We start from the raw sequence: 24030 nt of genomic DNA, 5'->3' as shown, positions 1-24030 counted from the left end.
TTCCAAGGCTGTGTTTCACAATATCCCCATTGGAAAGAGACACCATACCTTTCTGAGAATATACTATATGACAACATCAATTCTATAGAATTGACACAACAGTACACATTTTTCTACATTTATAATAATCACAAATCAATTATATTACACAGTTGACTCCCAATGATGGTTATGGCCATGGCTCCTGCACAAAATGTCTAGAAATATATATTATTTTGCTTGGATATGTAAGATAACACTGTATGTTATCCTCACAAAAACACAAGCTACTCACAACACAAGTCTAAAGGTTAAAGCCTGTGACCTTGTTGCAGGTGTTATGATGGATGCACTGTATCACCTAGAGATATGTTAGATGCTGTCATCATACTTCTTCACTATCAGGACTACTTTTTCTTCCTCACTGGCATAGTGTCAGAAACCTGGTCAAGATAACTCACTTCCAAAGTCTCGGATAGTGAAGTTCTTGTTGTTGATGTCCTTCTCTGACGGTTTGAAGGAGAACTTATGACCATTTTGAGGCAGATCCTGGTCCTTTGCACTGAAGGTTTGAATTACCTGAGAGAGAAACATTTTTTACATTAAACTGGCACACTGCCCCCCCCCCCCCCCCCCCCCCCCCCTTTTTTTTTCCTCACTCCGTTACAATCTACATGTGGATAATGTGAGTATTTTTTTCCTGGTTGGCTAGGCCAAATATGACTGAAAACAAAGCCACTAATTAAAGGTTGGATCACAGGTGCGCGTTAAGAATATTTTTTACTAATGATGATGATGATTCATTGAAACATTCCGACAAATATTTAGGTAGATAGTTACCAACACATCAAATAATCTGTTTTGCGATTGTCCTAGTTTCTGTGTATAAGAAACAGGTTTTAATTTACCTTAAATGTTCCTGAGGGAGAAATAGTAATGATTTGTTATTGGCTGCAAAATGCATTTGGAATTTTAATATACAGAGGTAGTTTTATATTTTTCTAGTTATTTTATATACAATACACTCACACTGTTGGGACATTAGATTATACTTTAAGTTATGTGACTCATAAAGTTACATTAAGGAGTTTTTTTCTACATATTTCTTTGACTGGCAACAATATTAAAAACATGCCCCTGCAGCCTTTTCTCAGAGTGAACATACTGTATTCCCCTGACCACTGCCATGAACACACAATGAATCATAGACCCACTATGCCCCATTCAACAGAAACAATTGAAATCAAATTAAGAATGCAGTTTTTATTTATCTAAATCTTTGCAACAATAAAGCCTTGTTTTATTATCACTGTGTAATGGCCAAAACCTGGACACAAAGCGATCTATACATTCGTGCGACCTGAACAGGGACATATCTGTAAGAGAAAATTAATTAAACATTGTTTCTAGATGCACATATTCTAATTATGTTGTGTTTTACTTGTCTAAGGGCAACAGGGGGTAATGGATTCCTGTCACAGTCGATCAATGCACAGGGCTATGATCTCAATGGGAGGTTGTTTAGCCTCGTCTCTCATCCTCTCTTCGCTTCTACTTGCCTCGCCTCGAAACACTCCTCTTCCCTAATCTACTCTGCTCTCCTCTGTGTGGCTTCAGTTTGGGATGATAGCCCCTTGCTTCACTAAACTCTACCCTCTTAATTTTAGAATGCATTTAGATACATGTAATTGTGTTTTTGATAATAGAGAGATTTCTTATTTTCTCTTTTTAATCAATTTCACTGAGAATACACAAACAGTGTGTTTGTCACAGTCCATTAACTGTGAAGGAACATAACTTTTATCCTGCATTGTCTACACCTGAAATTGTTGTATGTCCTAAGGCAAACATCTCTGTTTAAAGAAGTCATATTGTATGCCTTCTGCATAGCCTTCCTTGCTGCTTTCAAATGGAAATATGTATCTCTTGTTTTTCTCACCTGAATACATCCCTGGTTTACTGTTCAGGGGAGGTTGGTATTTTGGTATTTGGTATTTTATTAGGATCCCCATTAGCTGTTGCAAAAGCAGCAGCTACTCTTCCTGGGGTCCACAAAAAAACATGAAACATAATACAGAACATCAATAGACAAGAACAGCTCAAAGACAGAACTACATACATTGCTGCTGCACAGTGTGATTTGCTTCAGAATACCTGTACTGCACTGTAAGTGCTTTGTCTGTTCTTTGGCAGGCAATTTGAGGGGGGCTAATCATCGAAGGGTATGATGGCTCTTACAAGAGAAGACCTGCAATTCTTTATCACCAACAAGCTGTGAGTAACAGCTGGCGGAATCTTCCTGTTAAAAGTACTAGTATGGAAAGCATGGAGCCAAATGGATATTATTCTCTGAGGGAGAAGAACGTTAAGTTAAGTGTACATCTTGGCGATGGTTAATACTAGAGTTCCTGAAAATAGTTAGATCTAATGTTGTAGGGTTGAGGTCAAGATTAGAAGTGGTAATCACCAGATCTGAAAAAAATGTGTAAATAATATATCATTAAAATAAAGGTTCATTGAGCAAGGCATAACCCACTCTGCACACCACATCATTTCAATGTGGATAATTGGGTAATACTTGGTTGAGACGTTGATCAATGAAATTCTAACCTATCCACTCAAAAAGTGTGTTTAATTTTCAATGTATAATCACAATGCTTTCAGCCATCTAAAAGCACAACCAAAATCCAATGGAAAAAATGTCAGATTTCTGGTTGTCACCCAAATGTCTATCACTGTACTTTCAATCAGTCGATATTATGGAGTTAATTTGGAAAAAAGTTCGGCATTTTGATGACTGAATTTTCGTTTTTTTTTTATAATTTTTTTTCTTTTCCGGTTTTGAACAAAACGGAGCGATTTCTCATACACAAAGAATCTTTTTGGAAAAACTGAACATTTGCTATCTAACTGAGTGTCTCCTCATTGAAAACATCCGAAGTTCTTCAAAGGTAAATGATTTTATTTATGCTTTTCTTGTTTTTGTGAAAATGTTGCCCGCTCAATGCTACGCTAAATGCTACGCTAGCTATCAACACTGTTACACAAATGCTTGTTTTGCTATGGTTGAAAAGCATATTTTGAAAATCTGAGATGACAGTGTTGTTAACAAAAGGCTAAGCTTGAGAGCTAGCATATTTATTTCATTTCATTTGCGATTTTCATGAATAGTTAACGTTGCTTTATGGTAATGAGTTTGAGGCTGTATTCACGATCCCGGATCCGGGATGGCTAGTATCAAGAGGTTATTAAAAGCACAGCAAAGTTCAAATAGGAATAGAATTTCAGATATTTTGTTTATTTATACAACAGATTGTGTTATCACTGTGCTTCATCTAGAAGTGGAACCAAATTACCTTGATTGCAGTTCAGAATACATTGAAAGTACGTGGTGCAAGTGATCTATGCAGTTTGAGATTCTACACAGATTATTACTGCAAATGTGAAGATCTACACAGACCTGCGACGACCTATGCATGCTATCTTTAATATGCAGACTTTATATGATTAGCTACATAAGACGAAATGTATAATTATCAGTAACCTCAAAATGTGGCCATGGATGTGTTACTCATTTCAAGGTTGAATGTTACATTCGTTAGTAAAATAGCCTTAACTTTAAGCTGCTTACTGTTTTACAAAAGCAATTAGGGGTTCGCTGTGTGAAACCCGATTCTACTTGTTGACATTGCTTTTTAAGGGTTCCAGGATAGCATCTCAAGCAACATGGCCGCTACTGACCAATAAACATTGACGTGGGCGTGGTCTTGGTCATAAATACACATAACTCTGACACGGATATTTGTATTGTAACAAAACTTTATACACATGTACCAAACAAGACTCAACATATATAAGCACATTCAGATCAACCATACTGTGGTGCTATAACAGGCACATGTTTATATCTCCTGATCTGTTAGACTCAGAATAATGAAATTTGGCACATATGCTCAGGGATATATATCTAGCTAACCTGTAAAGTATGGTCACATGGCACTGCTTGACAGGAAAACACATTAATGCAAGCTTATTTGGCTCATAGTTGTCATATTGTTTCAAGATGTGCATCTATAGATGCTATATACTACATTTGGTGACGATCTGTCCAGCGGTTCTGTTTTAAAGTAGCCAACGTCATAAAAAATTGTCCAAACTACAATAAATTAGTATTGCGTGATCTGTATGATTTTGAGTTCTGCTAATTGGTGATCATGGTCAGGAATGCGTAAGTAGCTTATCCTAGGGCAATGTTTATAATTTGTCCTGATGATGTCAAAGTGGGTCCACAGCTTGAACCCCGGCAATGCTGCTTGCAGCTATATTATTGAATTGTGTTTGGTTAATTAACAACTCAACGAAGTAGAAACATTTAAAGGAGATGTATCTAGTGCTTGGATAGTTTCAGCTGAGCCACTGGCTTAATCCCATTCTTTAAACTTGTATTTTTGGTTGAGTTGGAGATATGAATACAACATATAATTTGTTAACTTGTCGACAAGTTAATAGGCTATTTAGTGTAATTCAAAAATGATATAGAATTGTGTTTGGTTGTCAAATCAGCAAAATATCAACATTTCAAGGAAATGTGTCTTCGGTGTTGATAGTTCCATCTGTGCCACTGACTTAGCCTGCTTTAATTCCAATCTGTCTACAAATGAATAATTGTTATGTTGGATTCATGTCTCCATCAACCAGAAATATAAGTTAAAGAGTAAGACTAAATCAAATCAAACTTTAAATGTATTAAAAAATAATATGATTTAGTCCTATTCTTTAACTTCGATTTTTGGTTGAAATGGAGACTTGAATCCAACATTTCAATTATTCATTTGTAGAAAAACTGGAATTATAGCCAGTGGCACAGATGGAACTATCCAAGCAGAAGATACATCTCCTGCAAATGTTGATATTTGGTTGCGTTGACAAACAAACACAATTCAAAATCACTAAATATCATTACATTTGAAATCAACCAGAGCTTGAAACCCTAGGCCTATTGGATTATCTATTTTTAGGTTTAGGTTGAATTGAAGCAATAGCTGTTGATGACTTTCTTAGTGCTATATTGGTCTAAATACTATCATTGATGACACATGAGTGATAAAGTATGGTCACATGGAATTTGCTCTGTTAAACCTACCCTTTGGAATGACTTCAATAGCAATAGTGAATCTCTTTCGTTTTTTAAGTGATCTCTCAACAATCCTTCTCACTATAGCACATCGGTCATAGTCAGTGATATCACAGCTAAGCCGGGCTTGGTTAAATCCCTGGAAGGGAGACCAAAGGGTAGCTGTAGATATATCAATTCTCCAGTAGAAGGTGTTGCCGAGCCTACTGTTATTTTTCTGATAGTGGATATAATGTTAAAGATCTGATGTTGTTCTAAAGGTACAAATTAAATATATTTCATACAAGGTTTTTCTAGATTGAAATTTAGTTACCATGTTGACATGATACCGTGGTTGAAATTTTACCCTCAAAACACAGTTCACGTTGTCTTTTTTGAAATCCATATGTAATATCTAAGTAGAGTCCACATCACAATTTGTTGACAAATTACTTTGAAAAAACATTGATTCAACCAGTTTGTACTCAGTGGGAAGTAAGGATAATGCATCTTTGGTGTGTGACGGAAAGGTCTTTCTAGCTATTTGGTAAATCCCCAAAGGAGATCTCTGTCGGCACACTGACTGCATGTAGATGTTTGCTAATATGCTAATTTGTAGGCACGAGTGGTTTACAATGTGCACATGCAGAGACTCCCCTGCATCCAAATAAATCATCTGAATGTACACTTGCTTGCTGATGAACAAAGCACGCCCAACCCCTCCATTAGCTGAAATAAAGCAGATGGTTTTAGCATTATGCAAAACTCTGATACAATGATACCAGTGATATGCATGGCAATGAGCTTTTGTTTTATATGATTTATTTTGTTTTAAATAAACATTTTAAAGCATATTGCACACAGCTGAATATTAATTTTTAATGGTTCTTTGTACCGCTGTAGGCCCTGGTCAAAAGTAGTGCAGTACATAGGAAATATGGTGCCATTTGGGACATAGCCTTTGGGACTCATATACACACACACACACTCACTTACCTGGCCTACTTTGGCATTTTCACACACAAAGCTCTCGTAAGGGATGGCTAGTTCAGGGGAAAATTCATTGACATCCAGTACATGAATGGTGACAGCCACTCTACTGGTCAGCACTGGGCTATCTGAGGAGTAAAATCACACAAACAACAATGAGCATAACAATTACAAATGCTTCTAGTTAATGAGTTTCATTGTGCTTGCCTATGGGTTAGTTAGTGTAAGAAGAGGGAAAACAGAGTGTTAGATTATACAACCCTGACATCATGTGGTTGTATAATGCACTGCAGTCTTAGGATTCTCAGATGCCTCAAAAGTATCCATGTGTTGGAGAATAAATACAAAGTCAATACCTTAAAATAAATCTGTTCTTTCAGTATTCTAAAAACAGAAGACTATATTCCATGAACAATAAACACAGTATGATTGAACATTTATAGCTATACTTGGTTCTACCGATTAGTTGTGTACAGATTGCGCAAACCATTCTCCCTCAGACTTCTGCTATGGGCTCCAGCTTAAACTGCTGTTGAAATGCAAGTCACATATTAATGACATTGCCGAAACTCCCTAGAGGAGCAGTTACCGGAATCTCTGCTTTTGAAACAATATTTCTATACAGCTATGGCACAAGGGGGAAATGTCTTCTTTGTATTCAGAGGCAGAAGTGAAGGTAAACTTTATGGATTTGAAGTGGGGGGGATAGGCTATGCTTTGCAGTGCAGGCTTATATGGAAGGGAGCGGTGGATGGCCCTCCTCCCCTCCACAGGGGAATTGAAGATGCAGCTAGGGCTCAGCCAGAGACCTGTGTGCGACCTTGATGGAAAAAGCAATCTTCCTCACGGAAAAAAAATGACACTGAGTACGGGATTTGCTGCTTTCCGCACTGATCGCCCCCCCCCCCTAACACTGATACTCCTCTGGCAGAAATGTTGGACATTGAGCATCTCTCTCTCTCTCTCTCTCTCTCTCTCTCTCTCTCTCTCTCTCTCTCTCTCTCTCTCTCTCTCTCTCTCTCTCTCTCTCTCTCTCTCTCTCTCTCTCTCTCTCTCTCTCTCTCTCTCTCTCTCTCTCATATTGTATCTGAAGGTCCTCTGGTTTTCTCTTGGCCCTCTGACACAGAACAATGAGGAACTATTTTCTATGAAAGGTGCATTGTATCCTTCCAGAAATCAAGAGTTGTAGACCTATTGTATTATAGACTGTGTTTATAATCAAATAGAGGTCACTAAATGGTATTTCTATCATTCATGAAACTGCAAGGGAAACCTCAACCTATCCAATGATTTATATACACTAGATGGTATATAGGGGGCACTGTGTTGAATCCACTGCGCCTCCATCTTGGTTCTCCCCCACCAGTGTAAAACATATAGAAATGCAGTTATTTATGTGTACATTAGTTTTTAGCACATTCCATAAAATATGTCAAATATATACAAATAATTTCCTTTAACCTCTATGGGATCGGTGTCCTGGGATGCGAAGAGCGTGCAAAGCTGTCATCAAGGCAAAGGGTGGCTACTTTGAAGGATCTCAAATATAAAATATATTAGGATTTGTTTAACACTTTTTTGGTTACTACATGATTCCATATGTGTTATTTCATAGTTTTGATGTTTTCACTATTATTCTACAATGTAGAAAATAGTAAAATAAAGAAAAACCCTTGAATGAGTAGGTGTGTCCAAACTTTTTACTGGTACTGTAATAATTTGTTATCACTGCGAGCCCCTCATGCATGTTTGGCCTCCAATCCGATTTTAATCCACATAGTGGGAACATAACAAAACATAGCACACAGACACACATCTAAGAAGAATCACACAGGGCCCATACCGGCCATTACAGGAGCCACTGTAAAACGCTCTGTCAGGCTCTAAGGTCTCAAAACTGTAGTCCCAGAGAGAGCCCAGGTTTATCTATAATGGACGCCAAGTGTCCAGGCATTCTATAGCATCCAACACCGTTATGTTTCCTATAAACACTGGACACAAGTGTATTCCGCTCACAAGTAAACGGCCTCTCTAGGAAGTTAGGTCCTCAGAGGGGAATGCTAGGTGGATGTAGGTGTGTTAGTGAGGGGAATAAAGGTGCCTGAATCTTCTCAGCTGAAACAGTTCGGAAGAGTGATGCTTTTGTTCGTTTTGGACTTTGTTCGGGCAGACCATTTTTTTAAATCAAGGACAGCCGATGGTCATGAGCCGAAGTCTACGCCCCTTTGTCCATGATTGGTCAACTGTAGGGGTATGCAAGTTTCTTCCTCATGATTCAGCCTGAAACTCAGTGTGCATTTAAGATTATGAACGACAACTTCAAGCATTGATTGACGAGGAGGTGCAGAAGTACCTGCACCTCTACAATTCTAGCCATGCATTATTCGAAGACCATCATGCCAATTCATGGAGAGAGATTGTGGAGACGCTGGGGTCCGACCCAAATACCTTTTCACTAATGTGGGGAAGGGTTTACGGCAAGTTCGTCAAGGCAACAAAAACAAACAAGGGCTGCAGTGGAGGTGCCGGTGGAAAGGCTACTCCAGAAATGTTGATACAGCTTCAATGGCTTATTCGGCATGTGAAGCATTGGAAGACTGAAAACAACATGCCGTCTTCACCAGGTATGTTGTTGTATTTTGAGTCTGACAGGTGAACGGGGAAAGGAGGATGGAGGGATGTGAGAGGTATGTGTGCAAAAAGGATATCCCATGAGCCCCAATCGCTGATTCACATGTTGAGTATGATGGCTGAGCCTCCATCACCCCCACATTCCCCCACCCATATCTCTCCATCCATCCATCCACCTCTCCATCACTCCACCCCCCCACCACTCCATCTCTCCATTACTCCAATGACTCCAGAAACATAAATTAGAATTTCATTGCCACCCACCGCGAAGTGACTAATGCCAGTTTCCAAGGCGATAAAAGCAGCTCAACTTTTAAGGGCCCTTATTTTACAGTCCGTTCTAATGAATATACAGCGTGGATAATTTTGATTGAGCACCAGCCTGCCTCCCAGATAATGACTTTGATGGCTCTTAGCAGATTTTATGACTTGATGACGATGGATTTGCTTATTTTTCTGGAAATTTACTCCACTTTTCTTCATAAAAATATATAATTAGTCTGATGGCAGGTCTTAAATTCACAGTGAGTGTAAATGAACTCTTAAATCAACACTGCAGGGCTCTCCATCATTAATATATATATATACCTCTTTTTTTGTGACGTGACTGAAAACATAGACTTTCTTCATCATTGTCAACATAAGATCATTCAAGCAAGAACATTTTGATCTTAAAGACATGCTCTGGAACTTTGCCGACTAGAAAGTCTTATTTTAAACCTCCCGCTTTGGGCTGGATGTGTCAGTGTGTAGTTCATTTATGCCAAATCTATTTTCAGAATTAATGTTTTACCTCAATAAGCCACGACATCCTTAGTTTAAAAGATAATATTTTCTGGAAGCTGTACCGCTGGCACCGTTTTCCCTCCATTTTCCCCCACATGGGCCAGCCCCCTAGCAATTACCCAAGCAATTCGAGTTTCAGCCAATGATCTTCAGCCCCTCGCCATTTGAGTGACATCTAGCAAGATGCATACACAGCAGAGCGAGAGAGCAATGACGCGATGCACATATCTCCACATACAGTATGTGACGTAGTACGCAATTTGTTGGCGATCATTTTTGGCTCGTGAACTCTACTTTCACATCTACTGGCAAAAAAATATACAAAAGTACCAGAGAATCTCTTTAAAATATCATGAATAAGAAACCTTGAATTGGAAGGCAGTTAAAAACATTTTTCAGGTAGAGCATTAAAAGGTAGAGAGGGTAAAGAATGAAGAGACGGACAGAGAGAGAGTTTCAGAGACAGTTAAGGTGGGTACGGCCAGAGGAAACCATGTCTTGATCAAACAAGCTCCGGGGGAGCCATCATGCTTTACGGTTGCCAATAAACGACTCAAACAAAATGAGATTGACTATTGACTTGATTAAAACCACCTTAAATCTGTCACACAGATTTCAAAAGAAAAAGGCGGCAGTGATACCTGCATGAATCGTGATCTATCTGTTGTCACATACTTACTAAGTTTGGTGGCCACAATGGTGATATTGTGCTGGGCGATATGTTCTCTATCCAGTAGTTCGTTTGTGGAAATCGTTCCCTCCACTGGATCAATGTCAAAGTAGCTGTCCAGGTCACTCTTCCAGTCGATGGAATACCTAATAAAACATTTGTTAAATTAGGCAATTTCCCACACGAGGGTAGCAAGGAATTCATTTCCCCCATGGGCAAATGTATAGAATTAGGTGTAATATATTCAGCCAGGGGTTGCATCCCAAACTGCACCATATTCCCTATGTCTCCCTATGGGCCCTGGTCAAATGTAATACACTATATAAGGAATAGGGTTCCATTTGAGACGCAGAGAGGTAATGTTTATTACTCATACACTGAGGGCATTTCCACAAAATGGGCTGTGGTAAGCAACATACATCACAATTGAGTTACGGTGGTGCATGTGTCTTGGTTATGCTGACTAAATATTTTTTTAGAGTGACACAAATAGAGTCCACAAAATGCACAGTCTTTTAAAGAAACATTGCTCTAGACATGTACTTTCAATAAGGGTTAAGGACCACTGAAAGCAGCATCATCATTAAGATGTAGGCTACACAACGTTACCACAAAGATGCAAGCTGATCAACGTATCGTTTTCAAACCAAAGAGGCATTTGTTGATTACTAAAGAGGCTTTTGTTAGTTATTGAAGAGGCATTTTTTCATTCCTAAAGAGGCATTTGTTATTGATGTTGCTGCATGGCAAAATTGATATGTTCAGCCAATGGTTTGTCTTCCGGTTATTGCAACGTGGTCGACTTGGACCTAAACAATGTCTTTCTCAAATATTATTTCTGTAAACTTGGTACTCTTTGTATGGCCCTATACTGTGCTTAGTAATGTTATATATTGGTAGCACAGTTCTCCAACAGCTTCAAAAAAGGCAGTTTGGCCTGAATCATATCTGTTTCTCATCATGTCTGATACGTGCAGAACCTGTTCTAACCAGATAACATGTTTTATAGTCAAACATCCAATTATCCTAGCACTCTCTTTAACCCTGTTTAGTTGAAAGCCTTGAAGTAGACTTGATCTAGCCAGAACCGTTCAGTGTTAGGCCTACTTTCTTTGATGAATATTACACTAGAACTCTGATCACTGGTTCAAAGGGAAGAATGCTTGTAAATTCATCCTTAGGGCATGACCATATTTTTTTAGTTGAATCTCAACCTGTCTATTTTTTTTTAAACAATCTCCCTTCTGAAATGCTACTTTTGAGATATCCTTTGTAATTGTTAGTGTGCAAATATGGCATTACTTCAAAAGGAATACATATCATGTTTCCAAAAGACACCACCAGTCTTGAATTTGATATGAATTTAATATTGCATTTGACAAGAAAAATATGCTATGGAAAAATGCAAATAATAATTTGTTTTTATTTTTTATTTAACTTTTATTCAACTATTTATCATTATTCTTTATTCGTTTTTTACTTTAGTTTATTTGGTAAATATTTTCTTAACTCTTCTTGAACTGCACTGTTGGTTAAAGGGCTTGTAAGTAAGCATTTCACGGTAAGGTGTTGTATTCGGCGCATGTGACAAATAAAGTTTGATTTGATTTGAACTACGCAAGTCAGTTAAGAACAAAATCTTATTTTACCATTACAGCCTACCTCGGCCAAACCCTCTCCTAACACATACGACACTGGGCCAATTGTGCGCCTTATGGGACGGCCGGTTGTGATACAGCCCGGGATCAAACCAGGGTCTGTAGTGACACATCTAGCACTGAGATTGAGAGCCTTAGACTGCTGCGCCACTCGGGAGCCATTATGCTCCAGTCCCATTTTAATAAAGAAAACCTTATCAATAAAAAACACGCCAACAGCTTTCATAAATACTTAATTGTGAGTATCTAACATACGTTTGTAGTCTGTCAATGGAATGACTGAGTAAACAAAAATAAGCAAAGCTGACAATTTCACTGCAATGAAAAGCCACTGATAGACTCCAGTGTGTCAGTCTACTTTTCAGCACCTGGACAGCTCAACTCGCTATTGAGCAACATGAACAGCTCTAGACACTGTTCAGGACCATGGATAGCACATTTTATAGTTCAGCATCACACTGGTGATTGAGAGTGATATAGCACTGAATTCAGTACATCTATGCAGTGTTCACTGTGAACTGCAAAACTTTCTCTGTTCAACCCATTCAACCCATTGGCATTGATGTACGTCCTGAGCCTCAAACAAGAGCAGTTGGGGCGGCAGGGTAGCCTAGTGGTTAGAGCGAATGTTCGCCTCTATCAAGCCACTATTGAGAAAGCCATGAAGGCATTTCTTGTGATAGAGTATGATGGAGGAGGCTGAGAGTTTACAGCCAAGGTGGGGCACTGGATGCTGCACCACTTCCTTTCACAATGCTTTCAGATGTCCGTGATCTCTGGTAATGTCAGAAAAGGTTGCACAAATCCCTCAGAGTCATCTGAACTTTCAGTTGATGGTTGGAGTAATGATAAAATGCAGTTTTCATGCTTGCTCTTCCCTTCAGTTAAATATAACTTGGTGATGCACCACAGAATAGTGGGAGTTTGTGGAGGCGAAACTCTAAAATTGTGATTCACTATGCATGATAAGTCATTGGTACTATTGTTTTGGAGTTCTTTTCTGACGGCATGAAAACGAACAATGTCAACTTTGGAGTTTCTGAATAATTAAACACACTCAAGACAAAGTGAAAAATCAAAACAACTGAGAGCAAAGGCTTTTTGTTCTACAAATCTTTACCTCGCCTATTCTATTGTATTTTACGAGATTAAATATTCATATTAAAACAAATACTTTCTTGGATGCAACAGGCTATTTTTTGCCATTTGTGTCTTGTGCAACCACTGAAGAGTACATCCTTGAAAATCATCACTGTAGAACTAAAAGCAATCTGTCTGAACAGAAATAAGACTCCAAAGCAAAATACCCCTCATACATTTTTTAACAATGCACTCTGTTTCCATCTGTGCACGAGACACTCAATTGTCTTCTACTGTACTCTCTGTGCTAAGATTTTTATTTGAAATGCTATTTGCAGGAAACAGAGCGAGATAGAGAGAGAGCTAGAGAGTGTTTGGGCTCAGGGTTGGGGAGTACCACATTACATGCAACCTGTTATATGTACCTGATAAAATAAAAATTCTTGAAATCACTGTAATCCTAATCCTTTTCAATGAAGTTCAAAGCAGCATTGAAAAAAGGCACAACTTTTTTATTCCGCCTGAAGGAATATGACCACAAGTCAGAGACACACCAAATGCATTTGATGGATCAGAGGAAAATAACAGGAATAGTCTTTTGTAAGCTACAGTCCAAGCCATGTCTTTCAATGGTTTGACTGCTGATGACATCCATGAATGATCCAATTTCAATAAACACTTTGAGGTTAGGGCGATAGCAGTGGTGTAGCCTATACGGGCGATACGGATATCACTTATTATTTACATAGCTCATTGAATCACACTGCTGCTCTCTCAGTTAGCTTGTTGAGCCTTACGGATTGGGATTGTTGTGGATGGCTATTCACAAATGTACACTACTGTTCAAAAGTTTGGGGTCACTTCGAAATGTAATTGTTTGTAAAGAAAAGCCATTTTTTTTGTCCATTAAAATAACATCAAATTGATCAGAAATACAGTGTAGACATTGTAGCTGGAAACGGCTGATTTTTAATGGAATATCTACACAGGCGTACATAGGCCCATTATCAGCAACCATCACTCCTGTGTTCCAATTTCATGTTGTGTTAGCTAATCCAATTTTATCATTTTAAAAGCCTAATTGATCTTTAGAAAACCCTTTTGCAATTATCTTAGCCCAGCTGAAAACTGTTGAACTGATTATTAAAGCAATAAAACTGGCCTTCTTTAGACTAGTTGAGTATCTGGAGCATCAGCATTTGTGGGTTCGATTACAGGCTCAAAATGGCTAGAAACAAAGCAATTTATATGAAACTCGTCAGTCTATTCTTGGTCTGAGAAATGAATGCTATTCCATGCGAGAAATTGCAAAGAAACTGAAGATCTCGTACAATGCTGTGTACTACTCCCTTCACAGAACAGCATAAACTGGTTCTAACCAGAATAGAAAGAGGAGTGGGAGGCCCCGGTACACAGCTGAGCAAGAGGGCAAGTACATTAGAGTGTCTAGTTTGAGAAACAGACGTCAGTCCTCAACTGGCAGCTTCATTAAATAGCACACACAAAACACTAGTCTCAACATCAACAGTGAAGAGGCAACTAAGGGATGCTGGCCTTCATGGCAGAGTTGCAAAGAAAAAGCCATATCTCAGACTGGCCAATAAAAATAAAAGATTAATATAGGCAAAAGAACACAGACACAGGATAGAGAAACTCTGTCAAGAAGACCAGCATCCCGGAGTCGCCTCTTCAACGTGCCATTGGAACACAGGCGTGATGGTTGGCCTCTGATAATAGGCCTCTGTACGCTATGAGGATTCTGTGTTATGCACTATAGCCCGTTACCATATATGTGATTTAACATTATCTGCTGTTGGCTTGTGTGGATGTATGTATGTGTTATGCAACATAGCTGACTTAAAACATTGTTAACAGTTTCAGGGCCATGGGCCTTTCTCATGATGAAAAATACAGAATAACATAAAAATGGACACATACAGAACGTAATGTAACAAACCACAGACTGTTTTTTGTTAGAACTCCAGCTTAACAATAACAAAAACCAGATATGTGAAAACGGTATCTAGGGAATGAGCGCATAGATACTCGACACAGCAACAGTTACATATATCAACTGGAGCGCCCGGGGGCTGGTACCAGCTTGTACGACAACAATCAACGATAGGCTGGGTGAGTCTAAACCACGCCCAGTCTCTACTGGCCGGCTCGGAAGCAGGAACTATTTCTGTCAGAGTATATTTATAATATCTTTGTCAAGAACAAGTTAGTTCTCTGTTTGCCCTGCGAGGTGGGACAGAGAGCCCGTATATACGAAAATTGCATTTACCACTTATTGCTTAGCTAATAAAAAATACATAGCATACAATCAGTGACTCATTGTCATATTTATCCTGATGCCAGATTCGAATTGACGGAACTCTAACAATGCCTATGCAGATATTCCATTAAAAATCTGCCGTTTCCTGGCCTCCCGGGTGGCACAGTGGTTAAGGGCCATCAGAGTCCCTGGGTTCACGCCCAGGCTCTGTCATAACCGGCCACGACCGGGAGGTCCGTGGGGTGACGCACAATTGGCCTAGCGTCGCCCGGGTTAGGGAGGGCTTGGTCGGTAGGGGTGTCCTTGTCTCATCGCGCACCAGCGACTCCTGTGGCGGGCTGGGCGAAGTGTGCGCTAACCAAGGTGGCTAGGTGCACGGTGTTTCCTCCGGCGCATTGGTGCGGCTGGCTTCCGGGTTGGATGCCCGCTGTGTTAAGAAGCAGTGCGGCTTGGTTGGGTTGTGTATTGGAGGACGCATGACTTTCAACCTTCGTCTCTCCCGAGCCCGTACGGGAGTTGTAGCGATGAGACAAGATAGTAGCTACTACAACAATTGGATACCACGAAATTGAGGAGAAAAAGGGGTAAAAAAAATAATAATAATAATTAAAAAATAAAAAAAATCTGCCGTTTCCAGCTACAATAGTCATTTACAACATTAACAATGTCTACACTGTATTTATGATCAATTTGATGTTATTTCAATGGACAAAAAAAATTGCTATTCTTTAAAAAAACAAGGACATTTCTACGTGACCCCAAACTTTTGAATGGTAGTGTATATATATATTTTAACCCAATTGCATAGCTGCGATAGGTATCTTGTTTTTGTGACCAGTGGACAGCCAGTGTAAAATGCGCTCTTGCAACTGCTGCATGGTGTGGATCACAGCTATAGAGTTCCTCCCGTCTAAACTCTTCTGTGGTATTATACTGTAAAAAAAAATGTTTATTTCAAGAAGACCACGAGTGCAGCTGAAAAAAATAAACATAAGCCTAACAAACACATGCTCAAACTCACACACTTTTTATAGACTTAAACAGCTGCAAATGATTGAGATATCAAAGTGTCACCAACGAAACCCAATTGTATTATCTGTAGTAGAAAGCAATGGGTTAGAAAAAGCCTACATAACCAACCCATGAAGTAAAACCTCCATTTATTGCCAGCTGTGTTAACTTCTAACATTGATTTATCCTGTAAAAGATGTTGATCAACTGGTAATATTTGTTTTGTGTTCTTCTAATGGCTCTTAAGGGGAGAGTAATCTAAAAGTAACTGAAAGTAATCATATTACTGAGTTCTGGTAATCCCAAAGTTACTTAATTGATAGGTCACTAGTAACTGTAACAGATTGCAATTAGAAAGTAACCTACCCAGCCCTGTTTGGGCTTTATTGTTAGTTGAGTAGTTAAATCAGGTTAGTATTGTTCAGCTCGAACAAAAGTCTGTAAGTTGCAAAATGGGAGTCCCCCAGGCTGAGGAGTAATTAACATAGTGTTACAGCACCACCCAAGGTCCTATAGTTACTCATCCTATTTCTTAAACCATAACAAAAGGTGTAACTTTACTTGACAGGACTGCTGCTAGTTAGAGGTAGACTGCTAGAGATAAAGAGAGTTTGGGCTTTATTGTTGTTGAATCAGGTTAGTGTAGACCAGGAACAAAGATCTTACAGTGCCTCCCAAGGTCTTCTAGCTCCTCATGATATTCCCTAAACCATAACAACAGTTTTTACCTGACAGGGCTGTTGCTAGCATCCAGATCCTGGGCGGTGACTGCTCCGATGATGTCACCTACAGGTGAGTCCTCGTACACATCCATCTCATAGGAGGGCTTAGTGAACACTGGAGGCTCATCTACATCCAGGACGTTAATCTTCACTGTGGCCGTGTCTTTAAAGGCCCCTAAGCTGTGGAACCGTGGGTCCAGGTGGGCGTTGGATGCATCTACCTTGAAGGTGTAGGCCTTCTTCGTTTCGTAGTCCAGCGGCTGATAGAAAGAAAATAAATGATTAGGTGTGTTGACTTCAACACCTTACACGCATGGATAGGACCAAGTGTAGATGTTTCGAACAGAATAACCCTACAAAGCATATGCATGACCATTGTAGCAATTTAAAGAGAAAACTTTGGAGATCATGGGTAATGATCAGACCAAAGGTGAGGACACAACACTTCACCTGACACAAGACTTAATCCAAACATTGCACTGACTATTTGATGTGCATTTTACATTTGCTGTAGACCTACTATTCACAGCATCTGCGAATAACAAAATAAGAATATACTCTGGATGCATTCTGTAACATAATAATAATATTAATAGACATTTTGGAGTAGGTAAGAAAAAATGATTACAAGTGTTGGAGTGAGGGGTCCTAACTGGTGTCTCCAAGTGGCCACACACCTCTCCGAACTGTGCACAGTTCCTAAGTATTTTCAATGCACTTTTATGACTCAAGGAAAGAGCCTTCAAGTATAAGGTGCTTTCTTTTAGCTCTCCTAGCTTTACCATTGAGGAACTAAAGCAAGCACACTTTAGTAGTTTTTGTTTAGAGCACAGCCTTGCATCCCCACCATCACACAATGACTGTTTTTGTTTACGAAATCCCAAAACATTCCTTTATAAATCACAATCTGGGTCAGGTGGGCATCATTTGAAAGTTTATTCTACTGCCAACATGGCTAGCTATGTTATAAAATATGATCTTACAGTGTTAGGCTTTCAAACGGCACTTCAGATACATTTTGGTGTGCATAGAATGGAGTCATGAGTGCATTCAAGAGCGCGTTCCCCAGCTAACTGTCTTCACAATACGACAAACATAGGCTCATTCTGTTCAGGACAACCCAGGGTATAATGCATGTCATCCTTGTAACGGTGGATCAAATATAATGATCATAAATGTTGATACTGTATATGACATGACTTTTCAAACATAGAAATGTTCAATTCACATTTGTACTCATGGGTGTGTGGTTTGCTTGTATGACATCAAAGTGGTATTTATTATAATCCTCTACGTCTCATCTTTCAGAACACAACGACTCCTCTCAATTTACAGCATTTCCCTCACTCAGACAACAACAAATGTGCAAAAGTAGCCCAATTTTCATGAGGGATGGGCACATCTGCTTGTTGCACGAGGTGCTGAAGTTTTTAATGGCCTATCAGTCAAAACCCATACAGCGCTGTGAAGCGAAGAATCTGATCTCTGACATCATGTATGTATAGCATGTTACTGTACAGCCACTGCGTTCCAATTTAGGTGATTATCAATGACTGAATCTGACATTTTCAGCCCGTATATGTAATGACAAGGGCTGTGAGTAGAAAGGGCTACCAAAGGTGAAATTGCAATAATGCATGTTTAGTTACACCCACTCAATGTTTTGCACATCCTCAATGGATTTCACTCCATGCAATAAAGTAGAGCTGCTGTAGTTGGTGGGTTCAAGAGCATTCACTGATGCATGAAAGCTCTCTTAAAGTGTTGATTTAAAGTGTTCTCCCTCCTATGTCTGTGACATCTCTGATTGGGCCAATTAGCTGGAGCGCAGGGTTGCATCCGTAACCATCAGTAACCACGCTGTGTCTGCAGCTGCGATGTAAACATCCACTAGCGGTGACAACCATGTACGCACCACTACCTATCTCCTGGAATCTCAGGTGTGACGGCCAGTCACTCACGTACGTATTTAAACAAACACACGCATACATATAAGCACACAGAGATACGTACCAACACACACACACACAGATATGTACACACACACACATGCAAGCATGCACACACCCACCCACGCACACACATACACACACACACTATCCACTCATGTGTTACCACAACAGCACTCACTCACAGACAGAGCCTGGTGGTCAGACTCCACTAGTCTTGTGTCACATGAGAGACATTTGTTTCTGTGTACTTCAAAATTACTAACACACAGCCACTATTGCACCAACACTGGCAACAAAATCCCCTTATTGTGCCAACAAGTAAAAACATCTGGTAATAGCTGTAAGAAAATGTTTGTGTTTGAAGAGGCCGCAAGCGAGGGGAAGAAGCTGTGAATTTAACATGATACATTTTCTATGAGCAATCAAACATCGTGAATGTAGCAAGACACAACCCCGGTAAATGACTACCATCCATCTTCATGGTACTATAACTGCCTCGCCACGGTTTCATCCCAAATGCCCCCCTTTTTTCCACATAGTGCCCATAGGGCTCTGGTCGAAAGTAGTGCACTACGTAGGGAATAGGGAGCCATTTGGGACACACAAGAATATCTCCATGATAGCCTACAGTAGCTTCAGAACTATTACAGGTGTCTGATAAAAATAAAATGCTGCTGTATGTGTGAACGGGAGCCAATTTGAGAGCAATCATTGACCATCATCCACTGTGACTGGTTTGATTACAGTGAGCCAGATGCAACTGACTGGGCTCAGCTCAACAACAGCAACTCTCTCTAGACAGGAAATGCACTCTATTACTTTCAATCGCTCTCAGCAATAAATGAATACAGAGGAGCAGGGTGCCTATAGCTACAGTTTACACAACACTTGTAAAAGTGAACGGCACGTAATACATTCAAATGGCCTCACAATCAGACACCTGATCATTGCAAATATGTTAAGGTAAATGAGTTGCTAGCTTTTAAAAGGTCACCTTAGAAACAAAGTACAGTATATGTCTATTTACATGCTTTTATCACGCATAGGTATTTGTATGTTCTTCAGGTTGGGGATCAATTGCATTCAAATAAAGGCTGTTCCCTTACCTTATACCTCATACACACACAACACACACACACACTACACAGCCTGCACTACACTGCAATGCATAACTCAGCTGAAATACAGGCACAGGTGGAGGGAGGTTGAGAGGAGAGGTGGGAAGCAGAAGGTCTACAGTAGGCCTCATTAGACACACTCTCACTGGAGACCTTGAGCGATATGGCACTCCATCTCCACATACGCAGCACAAATAGACAAACACCAATGAACGCGAGCATGCATGGACACACACGCATGCATGTACACTTATACGCATGCACAAATGTACGTGCGCACACAAATTCAAGGTAAATTGGGTTCTGTAGTTATACTCAAATCTTTCCAAATCTTTAGAAGGAGGACATTATCGACTCTTGCTAAAATTGAATTATGGTAGCTATCCCCAAGCCTGTAAAATAGTTTTATTGCTTGAACTTTTCCTTTGTCCTGTAACATTTTTATCAAGTCCTGTCCACAGTGTTATTTTTCAAGGTCAGGAGCTTTGGCTTGTAGACGTCATTGTAAAGTATAGTGTGCCAAGCAGTGAATTCAATTAAGATATTGTAACAGTAGAGTCAAAATGAGAATGAGGTTAGAGGAGGTAAACGCACTCTCGGCCAGCCACAGTTTTCTACTGCTATATGGAATAGTTTTAATTAAGAAGGTAATTTTGCTATTTGATTTTTAATCATAAAATATATATATATATGGTATATATATGCAGTACCAGGCAAAAGTTTGGACACACCTACTCATTCAAGGGTTTTATTTATTTTTACTATTTTCTACACTGTTGAAAAATTGTGAAGACATGAAAACTATAAAATAACATAGTAGTAACAAAAAAAGTGTTCAACAAATTAAAATGTGTTATATTTGAGATTCTTCAAAGTAGCCACACATTCCCTTGATGACAGCTTTGCACACTCTTGGCATTTTCTCAACCAGCTTCATGAGTTAGTCACCTGTACCTTGTTAAAAGTGTGCCTTGTTAAAAGTTAATTTGTGGAATTTATTTCCTTCTTAAATACGCATGAACAAATCAGTTGTGTTGTGACAAGGTAGGGGTGTTATACTGAAGACAGCCATATTTGATAAAAAATACCAAGTCCATATTCTGGCAAGAATAGCTAAAATAAGCAAAGAGAAACAACGGTCCATCATTACTTTAAGACTTGAAGGTCAGTCAAGTGAAATCGAAAAAAACATCAAGCACCATGATGAAACTGGCTCTCATGAGGACTGCCATGGGAAAGGAAGACCAAGAGTTACCTCTGCTGCAGAGGATAAGTTCGTTAGAGTTAACTGCATTTTATATTGTAGCCCAAATAAATGCTTCACGTATTTCAAGTAACAGACACATCTCAAATTCAACTGTTCAGAAGAGACCATAAGAAACCACTATTTACTTTTTTTAAACTTAATTTAACTAGGCAAGTCAGTTAAAGACAAATTCTTATTTTAAAATGACAGCCTACCTCGGCCAAACCCTCCCCTTATCTCGACGATGCTGGACCAATTGTTCATCGCCCTATGGGACTACAACAGGACACCAATAAGAATAAGAGACTTGCTTGGGCTTATAAATACGAGCAATGGACATTAGACCGGTGGAAATCTGTCCTTTGATCTGATGAGTCAAAATTTTAGGAGTAGGCAGAGTAGGTGAACAGATGATATCCGCATGTGTTTTTCCACCGTGAAGCATGGAGGAGGTTTGATGGTGTGGGGGTGATTTACTAGTGACACCGTCTGTGATTTATTTAGAATCCAAAGCACTCCTAAGCAGTATGGCTACCACAGTATTCTACAGCAATACACCATCCCATCTGGTTTGTACTTAGTGGGGCTATAATTTGTTTTTCAACAGGACAATGGCCCAACACACCTCCAGGCTGTGTAAGGGCTATTTGACCAAGAAGGAGAGTGATTGAGTGCTGCATTAGATGACCTGACCTCCACAATCACCCAGCCTCAACCCAGTTGAGATGGTTTGGGATGAGTTGGACCACAGCGTGAAGTAAAAGCAGCCAACAAGTGCTCAGCATATGTGGGAACTCCAACTCCTGTTGGAAAAGCATTCCAGGTGAAGCTGGTTGAGAGAATGCCAAGAGTGTGCAAAGCTATTATCAAGGTGAAGGGTGGCTACTTTGAAGAATCTAAAATCAAAATTATTGACTAGTACTGAAAATATAACAAAAAGTATATGATGAAAATGTTTATTTGGACTTACTGTTATTAGCCTGTAAAAGCACGTTGAATAACAGATTCACTCCATGGAACAACAAATAGGCCCCCCCGAAAATCTAAAGTAGGGACTGGTGAACTTCACAAAATATATGGCATCTCAGGAAGGAAAATTTAAGTGGACATATTGAAGTAACATATTAGGACATCAGTCAGGAAGTTAAAGCTTGGTAGCAAATGGGTCTACCAAATGGACAATGACCCCAAGTCTACTTCCAAAGTTGTGGCAAAATGGCTTAAGGACAACAAAGTCAAGGTATTGGAGTGGCCATTACAAAGCCCTGACCTCAATCCTATAGAAAATTTGTGGGCAGAACAGATAAAGCGTGTGCGAGCAAGGAGCCCTACAAACCTGAGTCAGTTACACCAGCTCTGTCAGGAGGCATGGGCCAAAATTCACCCAACTTATTGTGGGAAGCTTGTGGAAAGCAACCTGAAACGTTTGACCCAAGTTAAACAATTTAAAGGCAATGCTACCATATACTAATTGAGTGTATGTAAACTTCTGACCCACTGGAATGTGATGAAAGAAATAAAAGCTGAAATAAATCACTCTACTATTATTCTGACATTTAACATTCTTAAAATAAAGTGGTGACCCTAACTGACCTAAGACAGGGTTTTTTGGATTAAATCAGGTCAGGAATTGTGAAAAACTGAGATTAAATGTATTTGTCTAAGGTGTATGTACATTTCGGACTTCAACTTTATATACCTTCCCAAAAATAAATGATCTAATGACTCTGCCTCCTGGAAATATTGTATGCCCAATATATATATAACATTCTATTGGTTGAAAGAATTTTGTATAATTATTTATATTAACGAATGTGAAGTTTTGAATCCGGTGTTGTTTTGAGTGTCAATTCATACACCATGTGCCATGGAATCGGTACATTGAAAATCACTTCCCAACTATTTAGCAATTTATGTGGCACAGCTGTCAATTCTTTGGTCCTTAAATGAAACTGGTATATGTTTTTATTTTTATTCTAAGGCAGGGCCGACAGACAAGTTCCTTACTTTTTCCCCCTTCCACTTGCCTCTTCCAGTTTTGTAGTAGTGCTGCAATTAGTTAGTTGTAATTTTGGGTAGAGCATTTCCCAATGTCTGTGTTAGCTGCATGTGTGACATAACTCCACCAGTCCTATTTATGATATCATTTACAAAGATTTTTACCCTTTTTTATATAACAAAATAAGTAATTTTTTATCAATTAGTATATATGAGTTTTACCATAATATTTGTTGTATTATGAGTTCTGTCTTTTCAGGTGGATTAAACTGAAATTGTAACCAACTTTCTCAGGCTTGTTTAAAAAGTAACAATATATTTGAGATTCTTTCATTTTCAAATAACCGAAAGTGAGCAGTTGTAATCTGAATAAAGGGAAAAAGTCCATCGCGAACATGGGGTGAGACATTCTTACTAACTTTTGTATGACTGATGCCTTTCGTGAGAGGTCTAATGCTTTAATATTTAAATATCTCTGCACTATGAATTCATATTCATTATATAAATAGGCCCTTTTAATTTTATCTGGCTTGCCATTTCAAATAAAATTAAATATTTTTGTTCATATAATTTAAAAAAAGACATCTGTTACGAAACACCAAAACGTGTAATGACTTTTGCCGATTGTCATTAGCCCTACACTATAGCCTGCAATAATGCATCTTGCTCACAAATGTATATTTTTTGTAATGTTAAAAGTTGGGACACCTGAAAAGGGGCTGAAATACGAGACGCAAGCAAATACAGCTGTGTCTGTCCTGAGCTGATCGGCGCAGGAAACTGTGGGGACCCAGTTAA

At 39.2% G+C, this 24030-nt stretch overlaps 1 protein-coding gene across 1 annotated transcript in view; it reads right to left on the bottom strand.

Annotated features, from left to right (window-relative positions):
• The window catches only part of LOC139367231 (cadherin-12-like), a 109360-nt gene that overhangs the window by 16964 nt on the left and 68366 nt on the right, over positions 1 to 24030 (bottom strand). The window contains exons 6-9 of the mRNA XM_071105453.1: positions 16925 to 17178; positions 10179 to 10315; positions 6089 to 6210; positions 441 to 558 (exon numbers count right to left, since the gene is read on the bottom strand). Coding sequence (XP_070961554.1) covers positions 441 to 558; positions 6089 to 6210; positions 10179 to 10315; positions 16925 to 17178 — 631 coding nt within the window. The remainder of the gene's footprint in view (positions 1 to 440; positions 559 to 6088; positions 6211 to 10178; positions 10316 to 16924; positions 17179 to 24030) is intronic.

Source organism: Oncorhynchus clarkii, chromosome 15 (assembly GCF_045791955.1).
Source record: "Oncorhynchus clarkii lewisi isolate Uvic-CL-2024 chromosome 15, UVic_Ocla_1.0, whole genome shotgun sequence".
NCBI classification, from domain to species: Eukaryota; Metazoa; Chordata; class Actinopteri; order Salmoniformes; family Salmonidae; genus Oncorhynchus; species Oncorhynchus clarkii.
Note: the sequence above shows the minus strand (reverse complement) of the source record. Positions and strands in the feature narration are given on the sequence as shown.